At 36.4% G+C, this 27,761-nt stretch overlaps 1 protein-coding gene across 9 annotated transcripts in view; it reads left to right on the plus strand.

The window, feature by feature from the left end:
• Positions 1-23: 23 nt before the first annotated feature.
• PPFIA2 (PTPRF interacting protein alpha 2) overlaps positions 24-27,761 on the plus strand; it is a 486,729-nt gene continuing 458,991 nt past the window's right edge. For all 9 annotated transcript variants that reach the window (XM_044229065.1, XM_044229070.1, XM_044229067.1 and 6 more), the window contains exons 1-3: positions 24-101; positions 811-917; positions 5,134-5,384. In XM_044229065.1, coding sequence (XP_044085000.1) covers positions 5,136-5,384 — 249 coding nt within the window. In that variant the 5' untranslated portion in view covers positions 24-101; positions 811-917; positions 5,134-5,135. The remainder of the gene's footprint in view (positions 102-810; positions 918-5,133; positions 5,385-27,761) is intronic.

Raw genomic sequence — 27,761 nt, forward strand, 5'->3', positions numbered from 1 at the left:
AGGAGGAGGGGGGAGAGACGGAGGAGGAGGAGCAGCAGCAGCCACAGCACGAGGCAAGTGAGGCGAGAAGATGCTGTAGCGTCCGCACCGGCTCCCAGCAGGTTGGTTCCTCCGGCCGACTGATGCAAGCGGCGAGGCTTGCAAAGAGGCTGGGAGGAGAAACTGGGTGTGGGGGACAGACTGCTTGCCTTTCCGGAGAAGAGGCGCCTCTTTTGAGTTCAGTGAGACGCCCTAGCGCAGAAATAGTCTGGGGGGCCAGGAGAGGACCGGTCGTGCTTCCCGCATCCCTGGGGACTCACTTCCCTGTAGCTTGCCAACTCCCGACGTTAGCCATGAACTCCGGAGGGGCTCCGGGAGGGGAACCAGGGGGAGAACTTCCCTGCCAGATGCTCCTCACGCCTTTCCCCAAAGCTCCCGTTTGGAGGGACACCCTCTGGGTGGCCTGGGCGCGGAGGGGGAGCAGCGTCGCTTGGTTAAGTTTCTGTAAGTCAAACCCGGTCCCCAGCTCCCGGCTGCCCTCCCCGGGGCTCCAGCTGCACGCGGGGAGTCGAGGCTGCTCGGGCAAAGGGGCCGCTACTGCTTTAAGAGCCGCCTCCCCCTCTCCTCCTTTTGACAATGGTCTGAACCGAGCTCTGCTTCCCAAAGCAAAATTTGTAATATGCCATTTTTCCGATGGACGCTTCTCCTTTTGGCTGCTGACGGAGCCGCGGGAAGATGCCGGGTTGCTGCCACGCCACCCAGCCGGGGCACGTTCCGGGAGGGCGCCGGGGCACGCGAGTGTCTAAGCTGCCTTTCTCCTCCGGTTGCTAGGGAAATGGTCCAGGAGTGCCGGGTGTGAGCTAACCCTCTCGTCAAGCCCGAGACTGCGGTTGTCATTGATCAATTGAAGAAGCAGGACCCGAAATTACAGACATTAGGTACAGAAACTGTGTTTGAGTTACAAGGTTTCCCTTCCGCTTTATTTTTTTTTCCCACCCCCCCTCCTCCCCGGCCCCACCCCGCCCCCAGGGAAGATGAGATGCAAATTCCTCCTTGCCAATTACTGCTCCATACCTTTTTGCTTTCCACCCCCATCCTCTCCCTTCTCCTATTTCTCCACCTCCTCCCTACTTGGCTCTCTCTTTTTGGGTGAGAGATAAAGAATTCTGGTGTGGAAATTATGAAGTCAACTTCAGGGTGGTGGTGGGGTGGGGGTGTGGCTGAGACAGAACTGTCCAGCCCTGTGGCTAGAGCTGGCTCTTGGCCATCTGTAAAGAAAGTGCAAAATGCTTCCATTAGAGGTGATACTAATATTTCCTGAAGACAGGGGATTTCAAAGAGTTAAATAGGAGGAGGAATATTCATGTAATGTAATCAGACAATGGCTAGGATTTCTCTCACCGAATTACTCCTTGTGGGTTAACTGAGGTGGAGCTGGGTTGGTTCTTAAGACTCAGTCTTTGAAGAGGAAACTAACTACCGAGAATAATTGCATCTTTGCCTGGAGGAGGGTCTAAATCCCAGGGATCTGCTTCTATGAAGTGATTCATTGACAGAAAAAAGCCTTTTGTGACACTATCGTATCTGAATAGGTACTGCTTCAGAGACATATATTGCTAAGAAACACATTGGATCTTGAAAGCCCTTGGGTGATGACTCCAGCAGGCATTCAAAACTTTTATTTTGAAATCTGAGAGATTTGGAAGATAGTCAAGGTTATGTGCTAAGAGTAAGGGAGTTGGTTTTCCTGGTATCAGATTCTTCAAGCTAAATTTAAGCACCAGGATAATTAAACCAACCAGATATTTTATTATTTTTTTCCTTTCGTAACAAAATAAACAATATCTCTAACTAGGTCTTAAAACCTTCAGTAATTTAATGAAAAAAAAAAAAACCAGCAACATTTAGAAAAGGATAACAATTCATATATCCAATTGACTTTGGGGAGGGGTGCCGGAAAGGCAAATATCAAAGTGAGCTCTTAGGATGTCCTTCCTGGTTTTTCAGGAATTATGTGATACAGTACAATTTTTAAGACTGAAAATGGTTGTGAAAGTTAAAAGTAGAATATGAGGATGGAGTAGATAGAAGGTAAATCGCTTCTGAACATCTGAAGTTACTTCAGATGTTGTCCGTTCTATAAGAGGGTGTTGAACATTGAATATAGATTTTTAATTGATTTTAATATCTAAATATACATTTAAGAAATAGGTTATACTCTATCTTCAGGGTTATACAACTAGTTTGTAATTTATATTAGAATCTGCATTCTAATGCAAGAACTAAGCTAGTTCATGAAAGTGACCTTTATTTTTTGTAGAAAATTCTTTTCCTCCTAGTTTTGATGAGAAGATTTTAACTTATTTGGTTTGACTGTGGGTGAAGAAAAAAACAGATGAATACATCTTATTTCCTAAGTAACTTTAGCATTTAGTAACTTTCATTTTTCCCAGTTGGATTTGGAGAGTTCAGAGTATGCACTGGAATTAAAACTTTAGGCATGGGATCAGAATGAATCATAAAGGCACAATATTCTTTCTGCCAAGGTGAATTTTGGTCACCTTATAAAATAAATAAATACTTGTATTTGTAATTGCCCTTTAAATTTTACTGTGTGATCTCAGGTATTCTATTGGAGACTTACAATGGGCTCATTTAAAAATAAAATCATGGGTTCATATCGCTACAGAAGAGAAAACTGAAGTTTTGAAAGGTGATGTGATTTGTTTTGGTTCCAATGCTGCAGGAATGGAAATGAATCAAGTTGAGTGTAGAATTAATAGACTAAGACCCTAAGTCCCTAAGCTGCTTCTCACCATAGCATCTTTGGACTGACTAAATGGGAGACCAGCTTTTATATTGATATGAGAACCTAAAGTTTGTGAATGTTTATTATCTCATGGTGGCGATATGCCTTTGTTAGAATTAGGGTCCTGTATTCAGAAGGAAATTGTAGCTGAGGTAATCACCACAGGTATGCTTTTCCTTGGAATTTAAACTTTTTTATAAGTAATTCAAAGTGAAGATGTGCTAATGGCTTTTTTCCAAGAGGGATATGACTTAAAATAGAGATTCAAGAATGTTTAAATAACCCCAAGATGTAAGCCTTGCAAGTGTTTTGGCACAAATTGTCAGGGCTATCATTTCCTCTCCCACTATTTTGTTTTAACCTTAAATGTCAAAAAGAAACACATTGGCTCTTGGTAATGATTTCTCAGAATGACACAGCTGTTCAGTGTGTAGATTCTCATGCATGGCATGTGAACTAATTGTTTTTAATATTCCAATGTGTTAGAACATTTTTTCCTAATTCCTTTTCAATTAATGTAAAAAAATGTATAGCAGTTAGAAAAGAGTCTCCTTTTTCCAGCTTTGTGATACTGTTTAAATAAAATTCAAATGGAGAAAAATGCAAAAAATATACTCTCTTTTCATCATTAGGTGGTTAGCAACAGTAAAATGTGTGTGTGTGTGTGTACGTACATGCATGCACACTCGCATGTGCATTTAAATACATCTTACATACCTATTCTGTTACCTATTTAGGGTGATTAAAAAGTCAAATATTTGCCTTCAGGTAGCCCAGTGTTTTGAGTGATGAGCAATAACTCAAAGTATTATCTTAAGTTATCCTAAAATTCATACCCCCCTCTTTTTTTTTTTTTTTTTTTTACATAGGATATCAGTAATAAAATACTTCCCTCTTATCTTTTAAAAAGTTTCTCCTGGTTTTCAGTGGGCCCTCACAGAATCATTCAGTTAATTGAATTTATCTCTTCAATAACCCAATTTATTTGAAGAATCACATAATAGTAATTAACTATTGAGCTGTTAGGTCTTGACATTTTATTTGACTATATCACCAGAAATATTTTCCCCAGGGACAGGAATATATAGGCAGAAAAATGAATTGACCTTGCATTATAAAACCAAAGAATGCTTCAGGATCAACAGCCAAACCAGCATTTCTCCACATCAGCCTTCTGCAAAACCAAGCCCTCTAATTAATAGCTTCTGGCCTCAGTACAACAGCTGAAATTGAGATGGGTTTGATTCTTTCTTGAACGTAAGATAGAAGATAAAAGAAAAATGGGATAATTTCCGATTTTTAAAATGCCATAGAGTAGATCAGTGTTGCATCTTAAAGTCTGTTGTCTGTTATAAATCAAGTTAATAAGTGATTTAAAAAATAGTTCATTTATTTCATGACTGGAAGTTTGTGATTAACAGCTGAGATGTGAAGTAACTACATTAGCTAATGTAATTTATGGTTTCTGTTTTCTGGAATGTTGCGTGTTAGGTTGTATTGTTTCGATGGAAAACAGACAATGCAGTTCACAGGAAACAAAAGAATATTAAAGGCAACTAGCAATATAATAACCTAAACCAACTTATGCACCTCAGTCTATTTCCTAAAGTTTGTATTCAATGTAGTCAATATCACTTTATCTATTCTGTGTAGATCACCTTTGGTTTTATAATGCATCACCTTAACAATTTAGTCAGAGAGTCCATAAAAGTGATAAAATGGGAGTTGTAAAGTCAAGAAACTTTCAACTAGTTGGTAAGAAAAAAAACCTGTTGATAAAATCTGAAAAAAATTGAAAAACTGGTTATTATATAAAATAAATATTTAACTATTTGTAGATTCCCTAAATTCAAGGGTGAGCATTAATTCTTTCAATTATTGAAATCATTCAAAAATCATTTTCTTCCTACCCATGAAGTGCCAGACACTGTACTTGCTTTTAAAATATAACAAATAAGGGTAAGATGGTGGTATTTTCTCTAAGAGATTTGTCAACTTACAGGGGTAGAAAGGTGATCAACTAGTATGTTGAATAATGTATTACTCTGAATTGAATTGGAGGAATAAGTCATGAAAAAAAACCCACAAATCTTTAAGAAGTAGGTGAAACCAACCTATATTTTGTAGGTAGGAGATTTATACATTATCAGTAAAAGAGGAAGGATACAGGTTAGAGGGAGTCAATGAATCATATTTCATTGAGTTTAAAATATTTAGTGTGGCTGGAGTTGGGACGGGGGTAGGGGGAAAAAAAGAGACAATTAGGTTAATGAGTGCAGAATTTGGTGAGTCGAAGGTCAGATTTTTTCTTTACTAAGACTTCCCTCCCCTTTACTTCCTTTAAGCAATGATGTGTGAAGTGATGCCCACGATTAATGAGGACACCCCAATGAGCCAAAGGGGGTCCCAAAGCAGTGGCTCGGACTCAGACTCCCATTTTGAGCAGCTGATGGTGAATATGCTAGATGAAAGGGATCGTCTTCTAGACACCCTTCGGGAGACCCAAGAAAGCCTCTCACTTGCTCAGCAAAGACTGCAGGATGTCATCTATGACAGAGATTCCCTCCAGCGACAGCTCAATTCAGCCCTGCCACAGGTATGCTTCCTGGTAGTATTTGTCCTTCTATTGCAATTGCGAAAGTGACAAGACTTAAATAAGCTTTGCTTTATTTCTATTCTTATTCTTTTCCTTTAAATTATATCATGTGCATGTTTTGGTGAGAAAAATAAAAGAATTATTAGTTTACATAAAATTCTTACCTCAAATTTTTGGTACATTGGTGATGGTGGTGGTGGGTGTGAAGGCTGAGTTCCTGTCTCCTCTCTCTTTTTTTGAAAATTTTATCTGTCTGTTTTGATAGGCCTATCAGCTGTTGATCAGCATTCAACCACACGAATGTGGGAATAGTTAGTTTTCTTTTTCTTGCTTTAAACAGTATTATGACATTTGGAAATATGTATTTTCCATTTTTAGCTGTGTGGTCTATCTTTGGAAATGATTATAATTTGGAAGTCTACTGTCTAATTATATTTTATTTGACTTTCTTTAAAAATGCGTAACACCTGCTCAAAAATTCCTGGAATTATCCATGTATTATCCCCTCTTCTCAGAAAACATTTTAACCAGTTTCCTTAAAATATATTTAGGGAAATAGAGAAAAGGCAAAACTTAAGCCTTATTCTCACAAACTTAAAATTGTTAGATTGGGTATTTTAAAATATATGCTTGTCAAGAATCTTATTTTATAGGAAAAGATAATTTTAAGGATTTCAAGTTTATTTATATCCTAAGTTAATATTGAGACTCAGTCTTCTTATTTAAGAATAGAACACTTGTGTTTGTTTTAGATATGAGAAAGATTATAGAATATGAATGAGAGTTTTAATAATCACCCCAATACACTATGTTTTCCTTTTGAATATAAATTTGATTGGCCCTCTACTATAAGGATAGTATAGAAATATTGAAGAGTTAACCTCCCTCCATAAAGTTATATCTTGTAGCAAATATCTTTTCATAAATATTAAAGGTTATATAAGCAAAGTTGATAAACTTCTAAACCCAGCTGTACTATTAACTTGAAGTGTGATGTTGAGATATTGAAGACTCTCAGAATGGAAAGAATCACCTAGAGCCCATGACATCTCTATCCAATAACCCTATAACTGTATATGAAGAACCCCTGTTCCAGTCCTTTTCATTTTCAGTCAGTTTGTCTTATTTTAAGATACAATATTATTTTCAGTAACTCTCACTGGTTTGTTTAAATACATAGGAAGTGTTGATTCACTTCAAAAGACAATTATCATAGCTTCACCAATTATTGTAGTTTTCAAGGTTGACATTTCAGTCTTTGCAACTGTTCTTCCTAAGGTGATTTTTGAAAGATCATCATCATGCTTACTCTCCTTTGAGATTATCTGAGTTGCTTAATGGTGTTAAATTGGCTCCTGAACCCCTCACACTGTTCATTATCTTCTGTGATAAGCACAAAATGAGCAATCATTTTTCTTTCTGGATAGAGTGCTTTATTAAGGAAGCCTAGGATACAGTATACATGGGGGCAGGTTCAATGTACTTTCGGTATGCCCTGGGACAGTGGTCATCTGAAGTTTATGATTGAGTTTCATAAATGCTGCATGAGTTCCTATTTTCCCTAAACTCTTATTAAAAGTTGATTCCTTGGTCCTACATGTAGGACTATGCATATATCTCTCCTGCATTATCTTTGTGTATCTTAGTCAAGCCTGATACTGTCAATTTGGATCCTAAATCTATCAAAATGATTCTAGGAATAATTTAAGTGTTTAAGTTGTTTCTTTGTCTGTAAAAAAAAAAAAAAATCTGTGAACAAGATATTTTTGGGGAAAAGAGGAGAAAACTGGAAATGTTTTCATACATACTATGTTTTACAAATAAATCTATTCTTAAAGGTACAACATTAAATAAATTCTAGCAGTTCTGTTGTATTGAATATCTTGATTATAGTAAAATCTAAACTTTTAAGTTTTGAATTATAATTATACTGGTCTGCAATCTCTTATTCAAAACCCCTGGGATCAGTTGTATTTTAAAGTTCAGAATTTTCTTGTTTTTTTTTTTTTGTATGTATATAATGTAAATTATGGAACACTTCTCCAGATAGATTTGGGGAAGCAGCCCATAATTATACATTTTCATCTCTGAAGAGAATTCTTTGAATATTCCTATTGCATGGGAAAAATAAAGACCATAAATCTCTCATGTTAGTACAGGTTTAGTTTTATACCAATCAAGTTTGTAACACACTTAAAAATAAAATAACAGTTTTCAAAGTATATGGGTTTTGGAATTATAGATTATGGATTCTGAACCATTTAGGTAGACATAGTTCCAAAGTCTTTTACAAATACATTGAGATTTTTTCAATGTTGATTTGCATTTTACTATTATAAATATTTGAGTAACACTAGTAATCCACAGGTCCTTAAAGAAAGTGATGGTCCTGTCATATTTTTTTTGGTCCTGTCATATTTTTAAAGAAAGTTTTTAATAATCTAATCTGTAACCTTAAGGGCTGTAGGTTTTCTGCAAGCAATAGAGGGATATTCTTCTTTAATTGGTACCTTTGAATCTTTTTGACTATTTTGTAAGCAGTGTGACTGTGCTGTTTGGTGTCATTGCATTGGATATTTAGCTGAGAGGAGAAAATAACTATAAATGTGAGTTTTGAGGCATAAATAAAGCATGTCAAATTGGAAACTACAATAAAATAAAAATGAAAATTATTGTAACAAACACGGGCTAGAATTCAAAGCAGCGTCAAACTTTATGACATATTATGTTTTATACAATACTTGTCGGTGTTGGTGATTTGGTGCTTTGCTGTAGATACTTTCTCTCTGAACATTTCTTTATGAACAATGTAGCAATGATTTTAACAATCTTAACCTTGTAAATAAAGTTTTTTTGTAGCCATAGTGTTTAATTTTTCATATGTGATTGGGTATTTAAAGAGTACTAGTAATTCTGTATCACCAGGCCTAGTGTTTCTAAGCTACACACTCAATCTTCTACCTTTGTTATGCACAGATGCATTTTAATGTTCCATAGAACCTGAGATTCAGTGTGCCTTAAACTCAGTTGACCTCAGTCTTCTATTTCCTACCCAAAAAACGGTGCTCAGTCTCCACACCCAGACACTGAAAGTCCTAAATTCAGTCATCATTGGGCCATATTGTTTTTAATCTCTTGAATAATTCTCAACTCTCTATTCTTTTCTGTCTTTTTTTTTTTTTTTTTTTTTGCACCTGGTCCCAAACTTCCTTCTTTTTCCATCTCCTTTCTCTCAACATTTCCACATTAGCAAATGTGTCATGCCATGTGTTTGAATAATATACAAATGTCATGCTTTTGCAGGCCATGAAACTTCACACTTTTCCTCTATCTTCTTCACGCGTATTCATCTCTGTGCCCATAATGTTCTTCACCAATGTCTTTGCCTCACTTCTCATCTTAATGAAGACTTCATCTCTTCCAGGAAGCCTTCTCTGAAACCTCATGTTCCTTAGCTTTATCATTTCCCATTTTATCATTAAATATCTGCTTACATGCCCATTTCCTAACCTAGACTATATGCTCCTTAAGAACAGGAACGTATCAAAATCATCTACCATGCTCTGAACCAGTGGAGTACCAGGTGAGGGCTTTCAAAGTAAAACCCAAAGTAAATGCATATTACTTTGGATGGAGAAGGAGCAATAAACTTGAAATAGGAAGGTCTAGGTTGTACTTTGACTCTTTCATACATCATCAACTTTCATCAGGACTTCAAATTTCCATGCTACAAAAATTAGTGAATATTAACACTTCACAGGGTAGTTTGTGATGATTAGAGAAAATAATACAAGTAAGAACAAATTAATTTGCAATGCATTAAATATAAAAATACTTGTCTGTTTATTCAGAATATCAAAAGATAAATTAATTTCTGTATATGTATGTCAATGAGCATTAAAATAATTTACTAGTAATATTGACCAAATAGTTTTAAATTTTTTTTAAAGCAGGACCGATATTTGTCAATTACTAATATGCTTAGTAAGAATATTTAAAGGAAAGGTATGGGAAGTGAGTTTTCTCACTTCCTCACTAATAAAGAAAGTCATTATTTATAGAAGTTTATAACTTTTCTGTAGCACTTTATTTAGCATATATTGAGGGTCTTCTGTATGTTCTTAAATGGTTACATATATTTGTAAAGGGGATAGGGAATAAAAAGAACATAATTTGGCTCCCAGAGAACACAGGAAATAGGCTTACTTAGAAAAAATATATAAATGGATCCAAATTAATATAGTACTAGACATTTATAGAAGTACTGAAAATGTTTTGAGCTATAATATTGACTTATGATTAAATACAGAAAGTTTCATGTGGAAAGTGATCTTAAAGAGGTATTTTCAAAAAATTTTGGAGGAGCCCCTTGGTGGTTTAGTTCATTAAGTGTCTGCCTTCAGCTCAGGTCATGATCTCCGTCTCCCTCTGCTACTCCCCTTGCTTATGCTCTCTCTCTCTCTGTTATATAAATAGATAAAATCTTTTTAAAAAACATTGGAAAGACTTCAAGGATATTCTCTGTGGAATAGTAGAGTTGTACGTGGGTCCTCTTAAAGACTTTTGGGGGACTGAAGTTCAGTCTATACTCTTCTTTCTAGGCTAGGCTTGAGGTTCCTAATTTTCACAAAGGAGACAGATGAACTAGCCACATAACTGGTTTTTGCTTTTGTGTGTGTGTATGTGTGTGTGTAAAGATTTTATATATTTATTTCACAGAGAGAGAGGTTACAAGTAGGCAGAGAGGCAGACAGAGGGGGAGGAGGAAGCAGGCTCCCTGCTGAGCAGAGAGCCCAATGCAGGACTCGATCCCAGGACCCTGAGATCATGACCTGAACAGAAAGCAGAGGATTAGTCCACTGAACCACCCAGGTGCCCTTGTTTTGTTTTCTAAGACTAAATCGGAATTAAATAAGGAGAATAACTGACAGATTTGTATGTCAAAGAGTTGTAGGGTAGGAGTGGCAGTACAGGAATATGACCTGTTCATATATATGGTGACAGTAAACAATGGCTGTGTGTATGTAGAATGATCATTAGAATTTTGAGTGAACTGGTGATGAGGGAATAATGGAGGAATATCATTCTGCCATTTTGAATTAGGATGGATTACCTAATATACTCATCAGCTAGCTATTGCTAAAATTAAACTATATAGGGGCACCTGGGTGGCTCAGTGGGTTAAAGCCTCTGCCTTAAGCTTGGGTTATGATTCCAGAGTCGTGGGATCGAGCCCCACATCAGGTTCTCTGCTCAGCAGGGAGCCTGCTTCCTCCTCTCTCTCTGCCTACTTGTGATCTGTCAAATAAATAAAATCTTAAAAAAATAAAATTAAACTATATAGAAAGACAAATACTACATGATTTCACTCAAATGTTGGATTTAAGAAACAAAACCAAAAAGCAAAGGGGAAAAAAGAGAAAGAGGCAAAACAAGAAAGAGATTCTTAACAGTAGTGAACAAACTGACAGTTACCAGAAGAGAGGTGGGTGGGGGGATGGATTTAAATAGGTGATGGGGATTAAGGTGTGCACTTTAATGAGCACTGGCCTTGTATGGAAATGTTGAACAGCTCTATTGTAGACCTGAAACTAATATAACACTGTATGTTAACTAGCTGAAATTTTAATAAAAACTTAAAAAAATAAAATTATGTGACAATAGAAAATGACACTGTCACATCTCATACAAAATTTTGGGTTCATGGAAATTCAGCTGATCTTGACTTGGATTGGTTGATCTTGGCTAGCTCATTTATGCTGTTGGTTAGCTGGAGGTTGGCTCAGTTAGCTGTATGTTAACCGGCTGTTGCCTGATCCAGAATGACCTTGGCTGGACCGACTGGGGCCACTCAGCTCTATCCATGTGTGTAATCCTGCAATAGGCCAGCCCGGGGAAGGTTCATGGTCATGGAAGAAGAGTAAGAGCAAAGCAGAAGTAAGCAAGTGCTTTTTAAGCTTTCGCTTGAGTCTTCTTTTGGTAATTTCATCGTCATGCCTAGACACAGAGTGGGATGCAATACAAAATTACATAGCAAAATTATAGGGAGGATTGGAGCACAAGGACCACCACTGCAATTGTTTTACCACAAATACAAGCTAAAAGAGTCATTTGGGCCATTATTGTATTAAGGAGAGCTTATTGTGATAATGTAAGAGTTCTAGAGGGTTGTGAGAATTCGAAATAAGATTGTGAGTCTTCAATCTAAGAAAGACAATAGAAATGGAAATAATATTGAGGAGAAAGGATACACAAAGATTGGTAATGAACTAAATGGCCAAGGCTTTGAAGTTGAGTCAGAAGATCTAAATCTGAATTGGAGTTCTTCCACTTATTAGCTGAGGGACTGTTGGTAAGTAACTTGACTTCTCTGAAACTCTATTTCCTTAATTGGAAGGAGGGATGATATCTTCTCCTGGCATGGTTGAAAAGAGGTGTGTGTATATGCTTCTGAAACCCTGAACATTTAAAAATGTCAGGAGACATTTTTCATAAATTGGGGTGCACTAGTTGTATAACCTGAAGAGAAATTAAATTGAAAGACGCTACTTGTGGAGAGCAGGAATATGTTTATAATTTGATGTTTTTAAAACACAAAGCATTTAAGTGACACTACAGGAGTTACTTTTATCCTGGAGGCAGAATGCCTAGATATCTTTTTTTTGGCTTGTAACTTACTAGCTCAATGACTTTGGTCAAAGTAGTTAATTCAAACAATGATAGAACCTGCCTCATAGGATCATTTTGAGAAATAAATGAGCTGGAACATGTCAAATGATCAATTCAGTGCTTCACAGATAGTACATGCTCAATAAATGTGAAGTGCACCTATTGATGCTGTTATTATTACTATAGATATTATCATCATTATCCTTAGCCAACCTTAACTGCACAATTTTACTGAGTAATAATGAACACTAGCACAAATTGAAAGTACTAAAAATCCTTACCTTCAGCAATCTTTATCAAATTTTGCAAGTTCCTTGATTTGGCCTTTTTATAAAAAAGAATTCTTAACTATACTCTGCTAAATGGTTTTCCCACATTTTCCACTTCCTCAATGGCCAATCTCACATGTCCCTTGATTAAGTCAAACAACATCCCTTCATATTGTGCGGAGAAGATAACATCCTGATCGAGCTCTTTCCTTTCCAATGAAACCTAATGCCACGGCACTAAACATTTTATCTCTTACTCCCATCAAAGATGCTGCATTTTTGCTACCTCTTATTGTATTTATTCTCTTTTCTTAATGTGCTTTTCTTGCCTCCAGTTAGTTATTTTTCCCCTGGCCAAATGAAATGGTGTTCACCAACAGCCTTTGTATCTCATGATTTATATCACTTTATTTATATCTCTTTTTTAATCTCTATAACCAGTCTTTTATCATCATCATTCTCTTAAAGATATACTTGTGTATGCTACCAATGGATACATATTTTGCAAATCTAGTGGTCCTTTCATTCTTCATGCCCCTTGGCATCTTGGTGCCAAGCAATGCTATTAATTATTTCATCTTGTAATTCCCATGTCCTTAATTCTTTTGTAACCATTACTTTTCTAGCTACTCATTATGTTGTCTTTCAATACTGATTCTTTTCCCATGTACCCCCACACTCTTATTTACTCTCATACTAATCTTCATTTACTTCCGTTCTCCAATCTTATGCATTGCCCTTTCTGGTTAAGGCTAGTACCTTCCTCTAAATTTTTGATGCCTTATTCTCGTGTCCTTTTGATTATTACTTTTTCTCTGTATCTACTACCTTCAATTGTTCTTGCTCTATCAAATTGTTCTTTTTTAGTAACATATTCAAATCTATTTCTTAAAAGGAAAAGTACAAGGCCAACAAAAAAGTCACATAACACCATGTCTCTGCTTAGCCACCAATCTCTTTTTTTTCCCTGACACTATTTCCCAACTTGTTTGTTCTCACTGTCTCAGTTTCTTCATTTTCTATTCACCTTTGAGCAACTGAAGTCTGGCCCTCCCTGACTCCCTGCTCAAAATGATGTCACCAGTAAGCAGTTGAATGCAGTAGGTATGTTTTATTAAAATTCACTGCAAAGTTTGACACTGTGATTGCGCCCTTCTCAAAGAGCAAAACAAAACAAAAAAAAGCCAAACATCTTATTCTTTTAACTTCTATGGCACCACACTGTCTTGGTTTTTAAATCCTTTTTTTGGCTTTTTCTTCCCTATTTCTTTTTCTGTGAGTAGCTCCTCATCTAGTCACTCCTTAAATCTTAAATAATAAAGATGTGATGAATAATAGCAATAGCTGATATTTCTGAACACTCCCACTATGCTAGTGCTTTATTTAAGCATCCAGATATTCAAATTGGAGTCTTTCTTTCTCTTTAAAGGGAGGCTAAAAAAGTGAGTTGTAAGACTTTATCCACAGAAAGTGCTAAGACATAATCCAACGAATAAGTCCAACATTAGTTCAAGCTCCATTTTAAGACTCTACAAATGTTGAGGTGGTAAAGCTAGAAGAGAGATGGGGTTTTTTGGAGAACTGTTGGCTTCCTGTGCATAATCTACCATTCCACGTATGAGGGATGGGGTGACTACCCTTCAGCTGAACCAAGTGAGAGGAGCTTGACACTTAAGAGAGCTTGATGTATTTCCTCCAGAAGTTGAAGGATATAGAGTTGGATGTCTAAAACACACAGCTGTGGCTAGAGATGCTCGTGCCTCTATAGTAGATTAAAGGGCTGCATGGTAGGCAAACTTGAAAGTCCTCCAATGTAAAAAAAAAAAAGTTATTAATTTTTTGAACCCCATGTCCCCAGGTGTTGAATAATGAGAGAGGAATTAGAGGACTAACTCCAAATAAGAAACTGAGAGTGAGTCAAGTAAAACTGAGGAAGACGGGTTCTTTGAGAAAGTCTTGAACCTACCCCAGAAGGGTCATCCATTGCACTCAGAAAGCCCTGACCATAGATGACTTCTGTGTCAGCCACATTTCATTGTGATCTTTCATTCCAGTTTTAGTCCCAGGCTCTGACTCTGCAAGGGTCAGGAACTGTTGCTATGAGTGTAGGGTGTCCGCATCAAGGGAGACCACTGTGTTCATATCCTCCATTGCAGACTTGAAAGCTTGGAACAAGTTTGAGCTGAGTGAAAGGGTGAGGTTCAGGTGGGATAGGAGCTTAGGGTGTTGTATATTACATAGTCCTATACGGAACTAAAACTAGGAAATTGTAGAGTATTTAATTCCAAACAAAAGGACAGATAGTTTATTTTCTACGCATGAACAGAAAAGCTAAGACACTTGCCTGCAATTTCGTTTGGGGTTCATTTCTTCATCTGAGGGAATCAGGAGATATAACAATATTGATTTCTGAATCCAGCTCTTTCATTAAACTGGTTAGATGTATCATCTCAGTTAATCCTCAAACATTCCAATGAGGTCGTTATTATTATTCCCATTTTTCAGATGATACAACCGAGGCACAGAGAGGTTAAGTAACTTGTTCAACACCACACAGTTGGTAAGTGGTACTCACCAGGATTTTATTCATGGCTTACTTTTGTTTTACTCTGAGCCATCTCCTTCATTTCATTATGCTCATTGGATATAAAGAAATATTAAGCTTCTCTGGAACCCTTCTTTATGATACATGGGCCATTGAAAGTATTTCTCATGACTACTCCTACGTTTTAATAAGGCAAATAATGTTATTAGGAATGAAATATGAAAGTATTATTAGAGTTCATATAATTATATAAACACAATTATTTGAGGATCTCAAATCTTTATATTTATAATACCATGACTTTATCTTTTAATGTATTGAGCATACATTATAGCCCATCAGATACTTTTTATAAGCAAGAAAGTATGGGTTGCATGGTAAAGTATTTAACAAGAAATAATAGTACCTGGATTTCAGTTTCAACTTTGCTAAACCCCACGACACAGGAAAACCACTGAACTTCTGAGACTTCTCTGTTCACTTATGTATGAAAGGGTAATTCTAGTTCTCTCTAATATGTTGAATAGTTTTGCTAATTTCAAATAATTACAAAAGGCATACACTTTCACTTTATTGATTTAATCATAACCATTTAATCAATAATTATGACTTATGCAACAAATATTTTAGGGCCTACTATGTCTGAGGTTCTATGCTTATAGTATAGTGTTGCTGATATCTATGCTGTCTTTTCTTCCTTTTCTTTTAAGATTTTATTTATTTATTTGATAGAGAGAGACACAGTGAGAGACGGAACACAAACAGGGGGAGTGGGAGCGGGAGAGGCAGGCTTCCTGGAGCAGGGAGCTGAATGCGGGGCTTGATCCTAGGACCCTGGGATCATGACCTGAGCCGAAGGCAGACTCTTAATGACTGAGCCACCCAGGCAGCCCTATGCTTTATTTTAAAACCTTGACTAATTATGTTCCTAGGAATATATTATGGTAATAAGAAGGTAAGGCCTATAATCCAATGAATATCGTGTGTATTTGTAAATTCTTTATAACCGAGGATTATCTCTTGTTATTCCATTGCCTGTTATCCTCTAATGTAATAAACTGTCCATGTTCCTGGAAAGAAGGCAGTTCCCTCTCGTGTGTTCAGAAATCATCCCCTCTTGCTATTTCAGAACTTTTCCTCTTCTTTTCCTACATCATCAGTGTATCCATCTTTAGTGGGTTATAACCAGCAATATTCAATGTTCTTATATTTCTCCTGTCTCGAAAAAATTCTATCAACAACCTCACCTTACCAAGTCACCACCCTATTTCTTTCCTTTTACAGCAAAATTTTAAAAAATTCTATGCACTTATTATTTCACATCTCTCCCCACATTTTCTTCATTTTCTCTTGAATCCACCACTCCAGCTGGTCATTCACCCCCTAAACTCCATCTACTCTGCTTTCTGAAAATTATCTGTAATCTCCATATTACTAAACACATTGGTCTGTTCTCGGTCTCATTCCTGTTAATCAGCAGTATTCCCCACTCCGGGTCTCTTCTTTTCTGCAACACTTTCTTCATTGGCTCTAGGGCAGCACACTTGCCTACTTTTCCTCCTACCTCATTGGTCAGTCCTCAGAGTTTGTTGTTGGTCACTCCTAATCCTCCAGACCCATTAGTGCTTGGTGATTCCAGGATTCGGTATCTGTACCTTTTCTCTTTCCATCTGGGATGATACAATTGATGATCTCTTCTATCTCTTGGCTTTACATACCATCTAAATGTTGATGACTCTGGAATTAACATTCCTAATGCAGACATTTCCTGTGACCATGAGACTCCTGTTGTCAAATGCAGAAATTCAACATGTCCCAATTGAGTTTATGATCTTCACTTACTCTTCTGCTTCTCGATTAATACCCCTGTCAATCTTCTGTTGGCTTATGCCAAATCCTCAGTTTTTTATTTCTTTCATACATTCTGTATTCCATCTGGCAGTAAAGTCTCTCTGTTTTATCTTCAAAATATATGTAGACTTGAACCCCAGTAACCACCTCCACAGCCCCATCCTAGTCAGAGTGCCCTTCTCTCATCTGGATTAGACAGGATTTTCCTAACTGGCTCCTTGCTTTATGTCCTTGTACCTCATCAGTCTGTTGCCAAAATAACAAGAAGAAAGATCCTGATTCTGAGAAAAGGTAAGTTAAATTTTGTTTCACATCTGCTCAAATCTCTGAAATCTTCCCCTTTTCAGTGTAAAAGCCCAGGTCTGTAAATTGGCCTAAAGGTCTAAGAGCTGTCCCCTTCCCTTTTCCTGTCTGACGTCACCTCCTCCAGTTTTCTAACTAATCCATTCTACTCCCACAATTCTGGTGTCCTTTGCAGTTCAATACATCAGGCATTCAATTGTCTTAGGGACTTTGCACTGGCTATTCTCTAGGGCTGGAATGTTGTCCCCAAAACACATGTGACTTGCTCTCTCAACTCTTCAGCAATTTACTCAGGTACCATCTCCTCAGTGAGTCCATGCCTGATCAATGTAGTCAAAAGTAAAATATCTCCCTCTTTAATATTTCCAATCTCTGTTTTCTACCTTTTTTCTATGGCACTCAAAACCATCCAACAGAGTGGAGACTTTATTTCATTGCCTTGTTATATTATGTGTTTCTCCCTCCACTTGACTCTGTTCCATGAAGCCAGGGGATTCTTTTCTAATAGTTTACAGCTGCATGTTCTGCCCACAGCAGTGTCTGGCATGTACTGTTGTTCCAAAGTACTAAATAATGAAATGAAAACAAGGGTCATTCTTTTGCTTGTTGAACACATTCTCTGTGTATCTACTTTGTGCTTATTTGGCAAGTCTCACAGAGCCATAAAAAATTATACAGCATATATTAAATATCTTGACAGAAAAGAAAACACATCAATTTACAGAGCATTATGGCTAAAGTGTTTATAACACTAAAGTCATATATATGAGGCTGGTGTTGATACTACACCTCAAAGATCCTTCTGGAATGAAGTGGGTTTTATGTCAAGAGATTGTGGCATTTTTAATATTTTATAAATCAGAGCAAGGGAGATCAGAATGTAAATGGCTTGCTTTGAAGGTATGATTAAAAGATAGTAGTCCATTTTTTTTTAACGTCAAATTCCATTTCTTTTCACATTTCCATATTCTTTTATTAAAAAGTTTATGTCCTAAATTAAGCAAACTTTCATGAAAGAACCAGTTTGGATAACTAATGAGATGCTACTACCACTATTTGAAATGTATATCAGACTTTCATTTCATGGAAGGAGAAAAATAAAAGAATATTTTGGTTAGTTTTTATTTTTGAACAGTTTATCTTTTAATTATTGATTCTTTTCCTTCCCCTCACCCCGCTGTTTTTTTTTTATTGCTTGTTCTTATTCTCTCAGAAGGAATGATATCAACAGAAAAACAGCCATTAGTAGTCTCAAGATGAATTTCTATCTTGAGTACTCCACTATATTTTATAGTCTAATTTGATGTACTTAATATTAGCACACATGTGATTAATTTTTTATTAATCTGTGAAGAAAAATTCTAGATTAATTAACAGAGACATTGAAATTTATGCTGTTGACTTTTTCTGGATCTTTCTCTTCAGGACCTTATGGCACAGGGCTAGAGAGCTGCCATCACAGTGTTCTAGTTTGGAGAAGAGAAAGACTTTAGAACTATAGTTGTAGAATGCTTTACAAGCATGACTATCACATTCTATCCAATTATATTACACATCTTTGCATCGATCTCTGCTACTTAATTATCTTACAAAACAGTAGCTCTCTATTAGCTTACATATCACAGACCTTAGTAGGTACCTAAAATCTGTTGCCTGATTACTTAACAGTCAAGATTATGTGAATAATTCTTAGTGAAGATTAGTAACTCAAAGGAACGTAGTGCTTGAATTTTCTTTTTCTTTGCAGATTTTATTTATTCTTTTGAAAGAGAGAGAGCACAACCAAGGGGAGAGGTAGGGAGAGAGGGAGAAGCAGACTCCTCGCTGAGCATGGAGTCCAATGCGGGACTCCGTCCCAGGATCTTAGGATCATCACCTGAGCCTAAGGCAGATGCCTAACCCTCTGAGCACCCCATAGTGCTTGAATTTTAAATTATTCTTTGCAGGGCACCTGGGTGGCTCAGTGGGTTAAGCCTCTGCCTTTGGCTCCGGTCATGATCCCAGGTCCTGGGGTCAAGGCCTGCATCAGGCTCTCTGCTCAGCAGGGAGCCTGCTTCCTCCTCTCTCTCTCTCTGCCTGCCTACTTGTGATATCTCTCTTTCTGTCAAATAAATAAATAGAATCTTTAAAAAATATATCCAAATTAAATTATTCTTTGCATTGCAGCTGAGTTTGTGACTCTAATTTTTTTTTTTAAATGCAGATCTACTAATTTCCTCCAAATGTGACAGAATTTATTAAGTAAGATTCTGAATGATTAGTAATGTCTTTCTTGGGCCTTGAATTAGGACACATATCTCCCGAAAGGACATTTTTAAAATACTTTTTTGCCTCCCGAAAAGTGAGATCCTTGATACTGGAACTTGGAATAGTATAGGAAAAACGTAAATATCCCTCTTGACTCTCACTCCCAGGAGAAAGTCAAGAAATCTCAGATTGCCTACAAAGGCTGGTATAAGGATTGACAGGTGTTTCTTGCAGCATTCAACATAAGATGAACATTTCTGCTTTGAAACATCACTCTGCCTGCAAGCCCGTGTTAGTTTTGATATTAATTAGAGGAAATTATTCAAAAATGGATGTGATTAGAATTTTGCACTGCATTGTTTTATATTAAACTAATTTTCCTGGATTATTCTTACTTATGATTGTCTTTTTATGCCTATTTTTAGAGTACTCTGGTTCAATTAAAATATGTAATATTTTGGCTCAAAACTTATTATATATGTTTATGTGAGAGTTTAGAATGTGCATTTTTGTTTTAGTGACTTACAAAAAGATCATTAATTTGTGAGTTTTAAAAAAAATAGTGGTTACTAATTTAAAAGTATTTCATGAGAAAATCTTACCTAAGGATCTATTTGATATAAAGGAGATAAGTCACTTTCAAATAATAGCAAGATTATTTTTTCTTATTAACTTTGTATATGAAAGACATTATTCAACTATATTTGTACAAAATATCATTTTAAAAACTCGGTTAGCTAGTTGCCTGATCTAGTCTTTCATCAGAAAATGGTCCCATGAACCATACACAATCTGCACATAATCCATGGTAGTTGACATTGCTTGAGTTAAAAGAACTTTTTCAGTTAATGTCTTTTAGTAGAAAAGAGTGATCTCTGAAATCACTTTTGTTAGGAATGTTGTAGGTAACTTTAATTTTTTTCTAAAAATGTAACTTCATTTTACAGTTCTAAGTCTAAAGTTCTATGTTGGTATAATTACAAATTTTAATGTCTCCCACTAGGAGTATAGATTTTCTATTTCTCCTTACAATTCTGTTAATTTTTGCATATGTTTTAGACTGTTATTAGTTGCTTTCTACTATATCATTGTTTTATTTTCATGGCCAATTGAACCTTTAACATCATGAAGTGACTGCTTTTATTCCTGGACAGGCATTTTCTCTTAAATTTCTCATAAATTCCCCCTTGTCTGATTTTAATTATATGGTAGAGGATTTCTTTTTTTTTTTTTTCAATTTATTTATTTTCAGAAAAACATTATTCATTATTTTTTCACCACACCCAGTGCTCCATGCAAGCCGTGCCCTCTATAATACCCACCACCTGGTACCCCAACCTCCCACCCCCCCGCCACTTCAAACTCCTCAGATTGTTTTTCAGAGTCCATAGTCTCTCATGGTTCACCTCCCCTTCCAATTTACCCAAATTCCCTACTCCTCTCTAACGTCCCTTGTCCTCCATCCTATTTGTTATGCTTCACAAATAAGTGAAACCATATGATAATTGACTCTCTCTGCTTGACTTATTTCACTCAGCATAATCTCTTCCAGTCCCATCCATGTTGCTACAAAAGTTGGGTATTCATCCTTTCTGATCGAGGCATAATACTCCATAGTGTATATGGACCACATCTTCCTTATCCATTCATCCGTTGAAGGGCATCTTGGTTCTTTCCATAGTTTGGCAACCGTGGCCATTGCTGCTATAAACATTGGGGTACAGATGGCCCTTCTTTTCATGACATCTGTATCTTTGGGGTAAATACCCAGGAGTGCAATTGCAGGGTCATAGGGAAGCTCTATTTTTAATTTCTTGAGGAATCTCCACACTGTTCTCCAAAGAGGCTGCACCAACTTGCATTCCCACCAACAGTGTAAGAGGGTTCCCCTTTCTCCACATCCTCTCCAACACATGTTGTTTCCTGTTTTGTTAATTTTGGCCATTCTAACTGGTGTAAGGTGATATCTCAATGTGGTTTTAATTTGAATCTCCCTGAGGGCTAATAATGATGAACATTTTTTCATGTGACTGATAGCCATTTGGCTGTCTTGATTGGAGAAGTGTCTGTTCATATCTTCTGCCCATTTTTTGATGTGTTTGCCTGTTTCGTGTGTGTTGAGTTTGAGGAGTTCATTATAGATCCTGGATATCAACCTTTTGTCTGTACTGTCATTTGCAAATATCTTCTCCCATTCCGTGGGTTGCCTCTTTGTTTTTTTGACTGTTTCCTTTGCTGTGCAGAAGCTTTTGATTTTGATGAAGTCCCAGAAGTTTATTTTCGCTTTTGTTTCCTTTGCCTTTGGAGACATATCTTGAATGAAGTTGCTGTGGCTGATATCCAAGAGATTACTGCCTGTGTTCTCCTCTAGGATTCTGATGGATCCCTGTCTCACGTTGAGGTCTTTTATCCATTTTGAGTTTATCTTTGTGTACGGTGTAAGAGAATGGTCGAGTTTCATTCTTCTACATATAGCTGTCCAGTTTTCCCAGCACCATTTATTGAAGAGACTGTCTTTTTTCCACTGTATATTTTTTCCTGTTTTGTCAAAAATTAATTGACCATAGAGTTGAGGGTCCATATCTGGGCTCTCTACTCTGTTCCACTGGTCTATGTGTCTGTTTTTATGCCAGTACCATGCTGTCTTGGTGATCACAGCTTTGTAATAAAGCTTGAAATCAGGTAAGGTGATGCCACCAGCTTTATTTTTGTTTTTCAACATTTCCTTAGCGATTCGGGGTCTCTCTTTTTTGTTAGTCTGTACTGTACATATTTATCTGTCTTTTTACTTTCAGTGTGTCTGTATTTCTCTGTATATTATGCACAGATAGCAAATGGTTCTTTGATTTTATTTGTATACAGTCTGACAACTTTCTCTTTTAATTCTTTGGTCTCTGTATTGACTGTGATTACTTGAATGTTTGTGCTTAATATGCTGTCTTGTAAGGGCTATTTTCTTTGTCTTTTTTATGTTCTATTTATTAACCTTTCATGCTCCCTTTGAATTGATTGAAAGCATTTTTTAAATTATTCATTTTCCCCTCTATTATCCTGTCAATTTTATACTGTTTTGCTATTTTTTTTAAAGATTTTATTTATTTATTTGAGAGGATTTTATTTATTTATTTGAGAGAGAGAGCGAGCATGCATGAGCACAGGGAAGGGGCAGAAGTAGAGGTAGAAGAAGACTCCCCATTGAGCAGAGAGCCTGATGCAGGACTGGGTCCCAGGACTCTGTGATCATGACCTGAATCAGATGCTTAACTGGCTGAGCTACCCAGGCACCTGTTTTACTGTTCTTTAACAGTTAATATATAATGTATAAATTGTGATGTGCAAACTCAGTATGCTAAAGTGTAAGATTAATGTGTATTAATGTGTATTTTCCCGCCTTCTGTGTGTGATGCAAAAGATACACTTTTGTAGATTTATACAAGCAATATTCCTTTAGATTTAGTCAGACATTTACCATTTATGTTACTAATTCCACTTTCTGGATCTTGAATCTTCCATTTGACTCATTTTTCTTCTTCTAAAGAACAGCCTTCAAAATTTCCTTTGGTATAGTCTACAGGTAAGTAATTTCTCAGCTTAGGACTTTCTGAACACGTCTTTATTTCACCTTTATTCCTAAAGGATGTTTTCACTGGATATAGAATTTTAAATTAGTGGTTATTTTCTTTTGGCATTTTTAACATGTCATTTTATTCTGACCATCATTCTTGCTATTGAGAAGGCAGTTGTGAATTTAATTATTGCCTCTTTGAGGGTTAATTGTCTTTTGTTTTTCTTTTTGGCTGCCTTAAATAATTCTTTTTAAAGAATTTTTTTTTTTTAAGATTTTATTTATTTGTCAGAGAGAGTGAGTACAGGCAGACAGAGTGGCAGGCAGAGGCAGAGGGAGAAGCAGTCTCCTGGCTGAGCAGGGAGTCCGACGTGGGACTCGATCCCAGGATGCTGGGATCATGACCTGAGCCGAAGGCAGCTGCCCAACCAACTGAGCCACCCAGGTGTCCCCTTTTTAAAGAAGTTTTAGTATCATGTCCTTACAAGGTGTTTTTTTAAATTCTTTTCTGTTCTGGGCTCATAGGGATTATTGACATTGTAACTTAAGGCCCTCTCTTAGTTTGGGAACATTTTTACTCTTCTTTAAATTCAGTTACATTCCATTTTTCCTATAATTTTAGAATTCTACTTTCTATATGTTTATTCTTCTCATTTTATCTTTTATGCCTCTTACATTCTTTTCTGTATTTTCTATTCCTTTACCTATGATTTATTAGAAATTTTTTTGTACCCACCTTTTGGTTCACTAATTTTCCTCTACTGTATCTTATTTGATATTCAGTCTATTTATTTGGTTCATCGTTGTGTTGTCCTTTCTGATTTTACAATTTCATCTGTTTTTTTTTTTGAATTTTTAGTTTCCTGTGAAATTTTGCAATCTTTTATCACTTTGAATACTATAAGCATAGTTATTTTAAGTCTTTTAGATAGCTTCAATATCTGGGACTCCGTGGTCTGTTTCTGTCATTTACTATTTATATTATCATTTATTCTTATTGTCTTATCATCTCTTGTGTATGGTTAGTTTTGACGGTGTGGCCGACATTTGATATATAAAATTGTTAGTAGAAGTCATTTTAGTTCTAGAACTATATTATCTTCCTCCAGGGGGAACATGTATTTATTCTGGCCAGGTGTCTAGGAAAATAGCAATTTTCATTAGCCATTATTCAAGTAATTCCTGGGGTGATCCATCATCCAGGGATATTCTTTCTAGAGTATAGCCTTTCAGAGTCTCAAATTCAAATGAAGAAGATTCCCTAGAACCACTTCATCTGACAGAACTTGACTCCACCTCCTGCTTCTCTAGCCCTATGAAGCTGTCAAATGTGCTAAGATAATCCCTTTAAAATAGGGAAAAACATAAAAAATAAAACTCGGGAAAATTATCTGACCTAAATTCTAAGACCTAACTTTTCCCCAGATCCCAATTCTTCACTACTTTCTTGCTATATTGGGTCATAAGTGAATACTGTATGTGTGTGTGTGTGTGTGTGTGTGTGTGCGCGCGTGCGCGCACACACACACAGAGTGTCTGATGTTTTCAGTTTTCCTTATCAAGAAAGCTAGTCCAAGTTGCATGGTCTGACATTACCAGAAACAGAAGTCCGTGAGCTATAATGAGTACAATAAATGTAATTAATCTGAAAGCAATTTTCTTAAAATAAACATACTCATTTCTGTGAAAAAATTAAGCAATTATCTTTCTTAATTCATTTTCTAATATGTTCCTAGTCTTGCTATATATTCCTGCTAGGCTTCTGGATGTGAGTAACTGTTTCAACAGTGTTGAAAAATTATCTCCTTTCTCCCAGCATTTACTGCTTCAAATACATCCTCCCCAAAGCTGCAAAATTATTACTTAAAACACAAATCTGACTTTGCCACTCCTTTCTTAAAATGCTTCCATGTTCACAAAAAAAAAAAAAACAAAGGAAAACAACAAAAACACTATTAGTAACAATAAATTAAGTCAGCAAAGTCACAGGATTAAAGATGACTACACAAAAATTGAAGTGACTGATTATTAAATCAATATTAAAGATGATATGTGATAGACATAGGACAATGATAGAAGTATTTAGATAATGAATAAAAGCAAGGGTCAGAATAATGGAGTGGGGGAAAGAGAATAAACATTTGTTGATCATGTATTACATTTCCAAGTATTATATTAGTTGCCACCTTCAAATATTTATTTTATCCTCATAAAAGTCCTGAAATCAATCTCTTTAATTCTCTTTTATACATAGTAAAATAAAATCTCAGAATAGTATGTTTCTTACTCTCACATTAGTGGTATGTGTCAAAAGCAGAATTTAAATGAAAGCTTCTCTGATTTCATTTCATTTCATTTCATCTTACTTTATTTTTTTGTGGTAAGCAAGGGCACGTAACATGAGATTTAACCTCTTAATTTTTTTTTTTTTTTAATGGACTCCACACTGGGAATCCAATGTGGAGCCTGAACTCACAATCATGAGGTTGAGACCTGAGCTGAGATCAAGAGTCAGACACTTAAACAACTGAGCCACTCACGTGTACCCCTTCTTAATTTTTTTTAACTGCAGAGTACAGTATTATTAACTATAGGCACAATGTTGTACAGCAAATCTCTAGATTTTATTCATCTTGCATAACTAAAACTTTATATCTTTTTACCTTTAAAATACAACTTCTCTTACAGCACTTAAGATTTTAGAGTTGAATATAGTTTGTTTTTTCTTTTTTTGGAAAAAAATCATTGTATTTCTCTATTTAGGAGAATAATTTTATTATTTTTACCCAAACTATAAAATTGCATTAAGATGTCTTTTGATTAATTACAGTTATTGTACTCTATTCTTGTTCTCTTTCTATACTGAACTTGCCCATCTGTGTTAACATAAATCAATATTTATTGTTAGAAACCTGTATGCATTATTTTTACTCAAGATGTTATCTATAATTGCATTCATGGTTGCAGCTAAGTGTTCAGCAGCTATTTAAATGTCCCTTATGTTTAATGTATTTGAATGTCTGTATCATACCCATATTCATCCTTTATTCAATTTTATATTTTTCATTTTGCTTTCATTCATTGCCCTGATGCAATGAATGCAAATATCTTTCTAAGAAAGATATTTGAGTAGTGCTATATTTTCTGAACACTTAACGTATATTACCATGTCTATTGACTTTATATAAGGTCGAATTTCACCTATTTCCTTAAATCATGCTATGACATAGGTAAAATAACGGGCTTTCATCTTCTCATTGTAAGTTCTTTTTTTAAGAAAAGTTTTTGGAACTGCTTTTTATGCACTAACTCTTCAGAGTAGTGACTAGAATCGGAAACAGAAATTATAGCCTCTGAGAGTTTGTGTTCCAGATGTGGGTCAAAGGTACATCTATGTAAATATGTTGTATAACAAACTTAATCCGAACTACCACAATAGGGGCTTTATTTACTGTAATTATATCCTTTTTACAGCTAAGGAAGTTAACATAGAGCAGGGTTAAGTCACCTTCCTGGGCTGTAAATGTAGTATGTGGTAGAGTTCCAATTGTAACCATGATAGTCTAATTTCTGAGCTCTCATGGTGAGCAAAATCTACATTGATATACTCATATTCTGATAGGCAACTTTTAATTCCATTTCAAAGTTACTTATTTTTAAAATACCTGATATATCCTAGGAAAGGTTAAGGTGTTTTCAGATAAGATACTAGCAAAATAAAGCCCTTTTGTGAAACTTGAGACACCCAGCTCTATAAGACTGTGGGCTTTGCTGGGCAAAGAGGAGTACTGCCTGTGAAATTTGAAGTTTGGATTTCAAGTTACATCAATGTCTTGAATCTCTCTGTGCCTTGCAGTCTTTGTTTTTGAAGAGTTAGTGAGGTTCATATCCATAGCCAAGAAAAATCAGCAAAAAAGGACTGAACCTTCAGATTTAAGTAGTTCATGTTGTCATGTGGAAAAATGGAAAGGGACTCTGGAAAGTTCCAGTTCCAGTCTCAATCCTTCCAGACAGACCAGAGATAGCCTTCTTTCATCTGCTAGGATCAGATAGGAGCAGAATCAAGGGAGATGAAAGAGAAGAAGGCATTTCTCGAGCAGCCAGCACCAGGCCATCAGAGCAGATCCAAAGGCAGACTTCTGAAAGCAAAGACTGAGTTTCAGCTGAGCTTTGTAGTAGTGATGACAGTGATGGTAGTGTAGGAACTGCTGGTAGTTGTAATCAGAGTAGCTGTACCAGGATTGGCAGGAGCCCCAGAGATGTAATGGCTTCAGCAGAGATCGCTGACGTTTTTTTTTGTGATCATTAGAGAGTGAGTAATCTGTTAAGCACTGGGGTGCTTGGGTGGCTCAGTCAGTTAAGTGTCTGACACTTGTTTTTGGCTCAGGTCATGATCTCAGGGTTGTGAGATCAAGCCCCATGTGGGGCTCTGCACTCAGTGGGGAGTCTGCTTTAGAATCTCTTTCTCTTTTGCCCCACCCCCACCACCGCTGCGTGCAAGCATACACTCTCTCCTTCTCTCTCTCAAATAAATAAATAAGTAAATAAAAAGAGTACCCTTTGAGCACTGAACACTTTCACTGTGCTTTAAAATAAAATGGCTTTGGGGTGCCTGGGTGGCTCAGTTGTTAAGCATCTGCCTTCAGCTAGGCCATGATCCCAGGGTCCTGGGATAGAGCTCCGTATCCGGCTCCCTGCTTAGCGGGGAGTCTGCTTCTCCCTCTCCCTTTCCCTCTGCTTGTATTCTCTTTCTTGCTGTGTCTCTATCAAATGAATAAATAAAATCTATTTTTTAAAATGGCTTCTATTTCTTCTCTTGATTGTTAGAAGCTTTTCAGAAACAAAGCCTGTATTTCATTCAACTTTGATATTTCTAACATTGTGCTTTATGTAACATACTGTAACTTTCCGGCAAATTTTTGTTAAAG

Source organism: Neovison vison, chromosome 12 (genome assembly GCF_020171115.1).
Source record: "Neovison vison isolate M4711 chromosome 12, ASM_NN_V1, whole genome shotgun sequence".
NCBI classification, from domain to species: Eukaryota; Metazoa; Chordata; class Mammalia; order Carnivora; family Mustelidae; genus Neogale; species Neogale vison.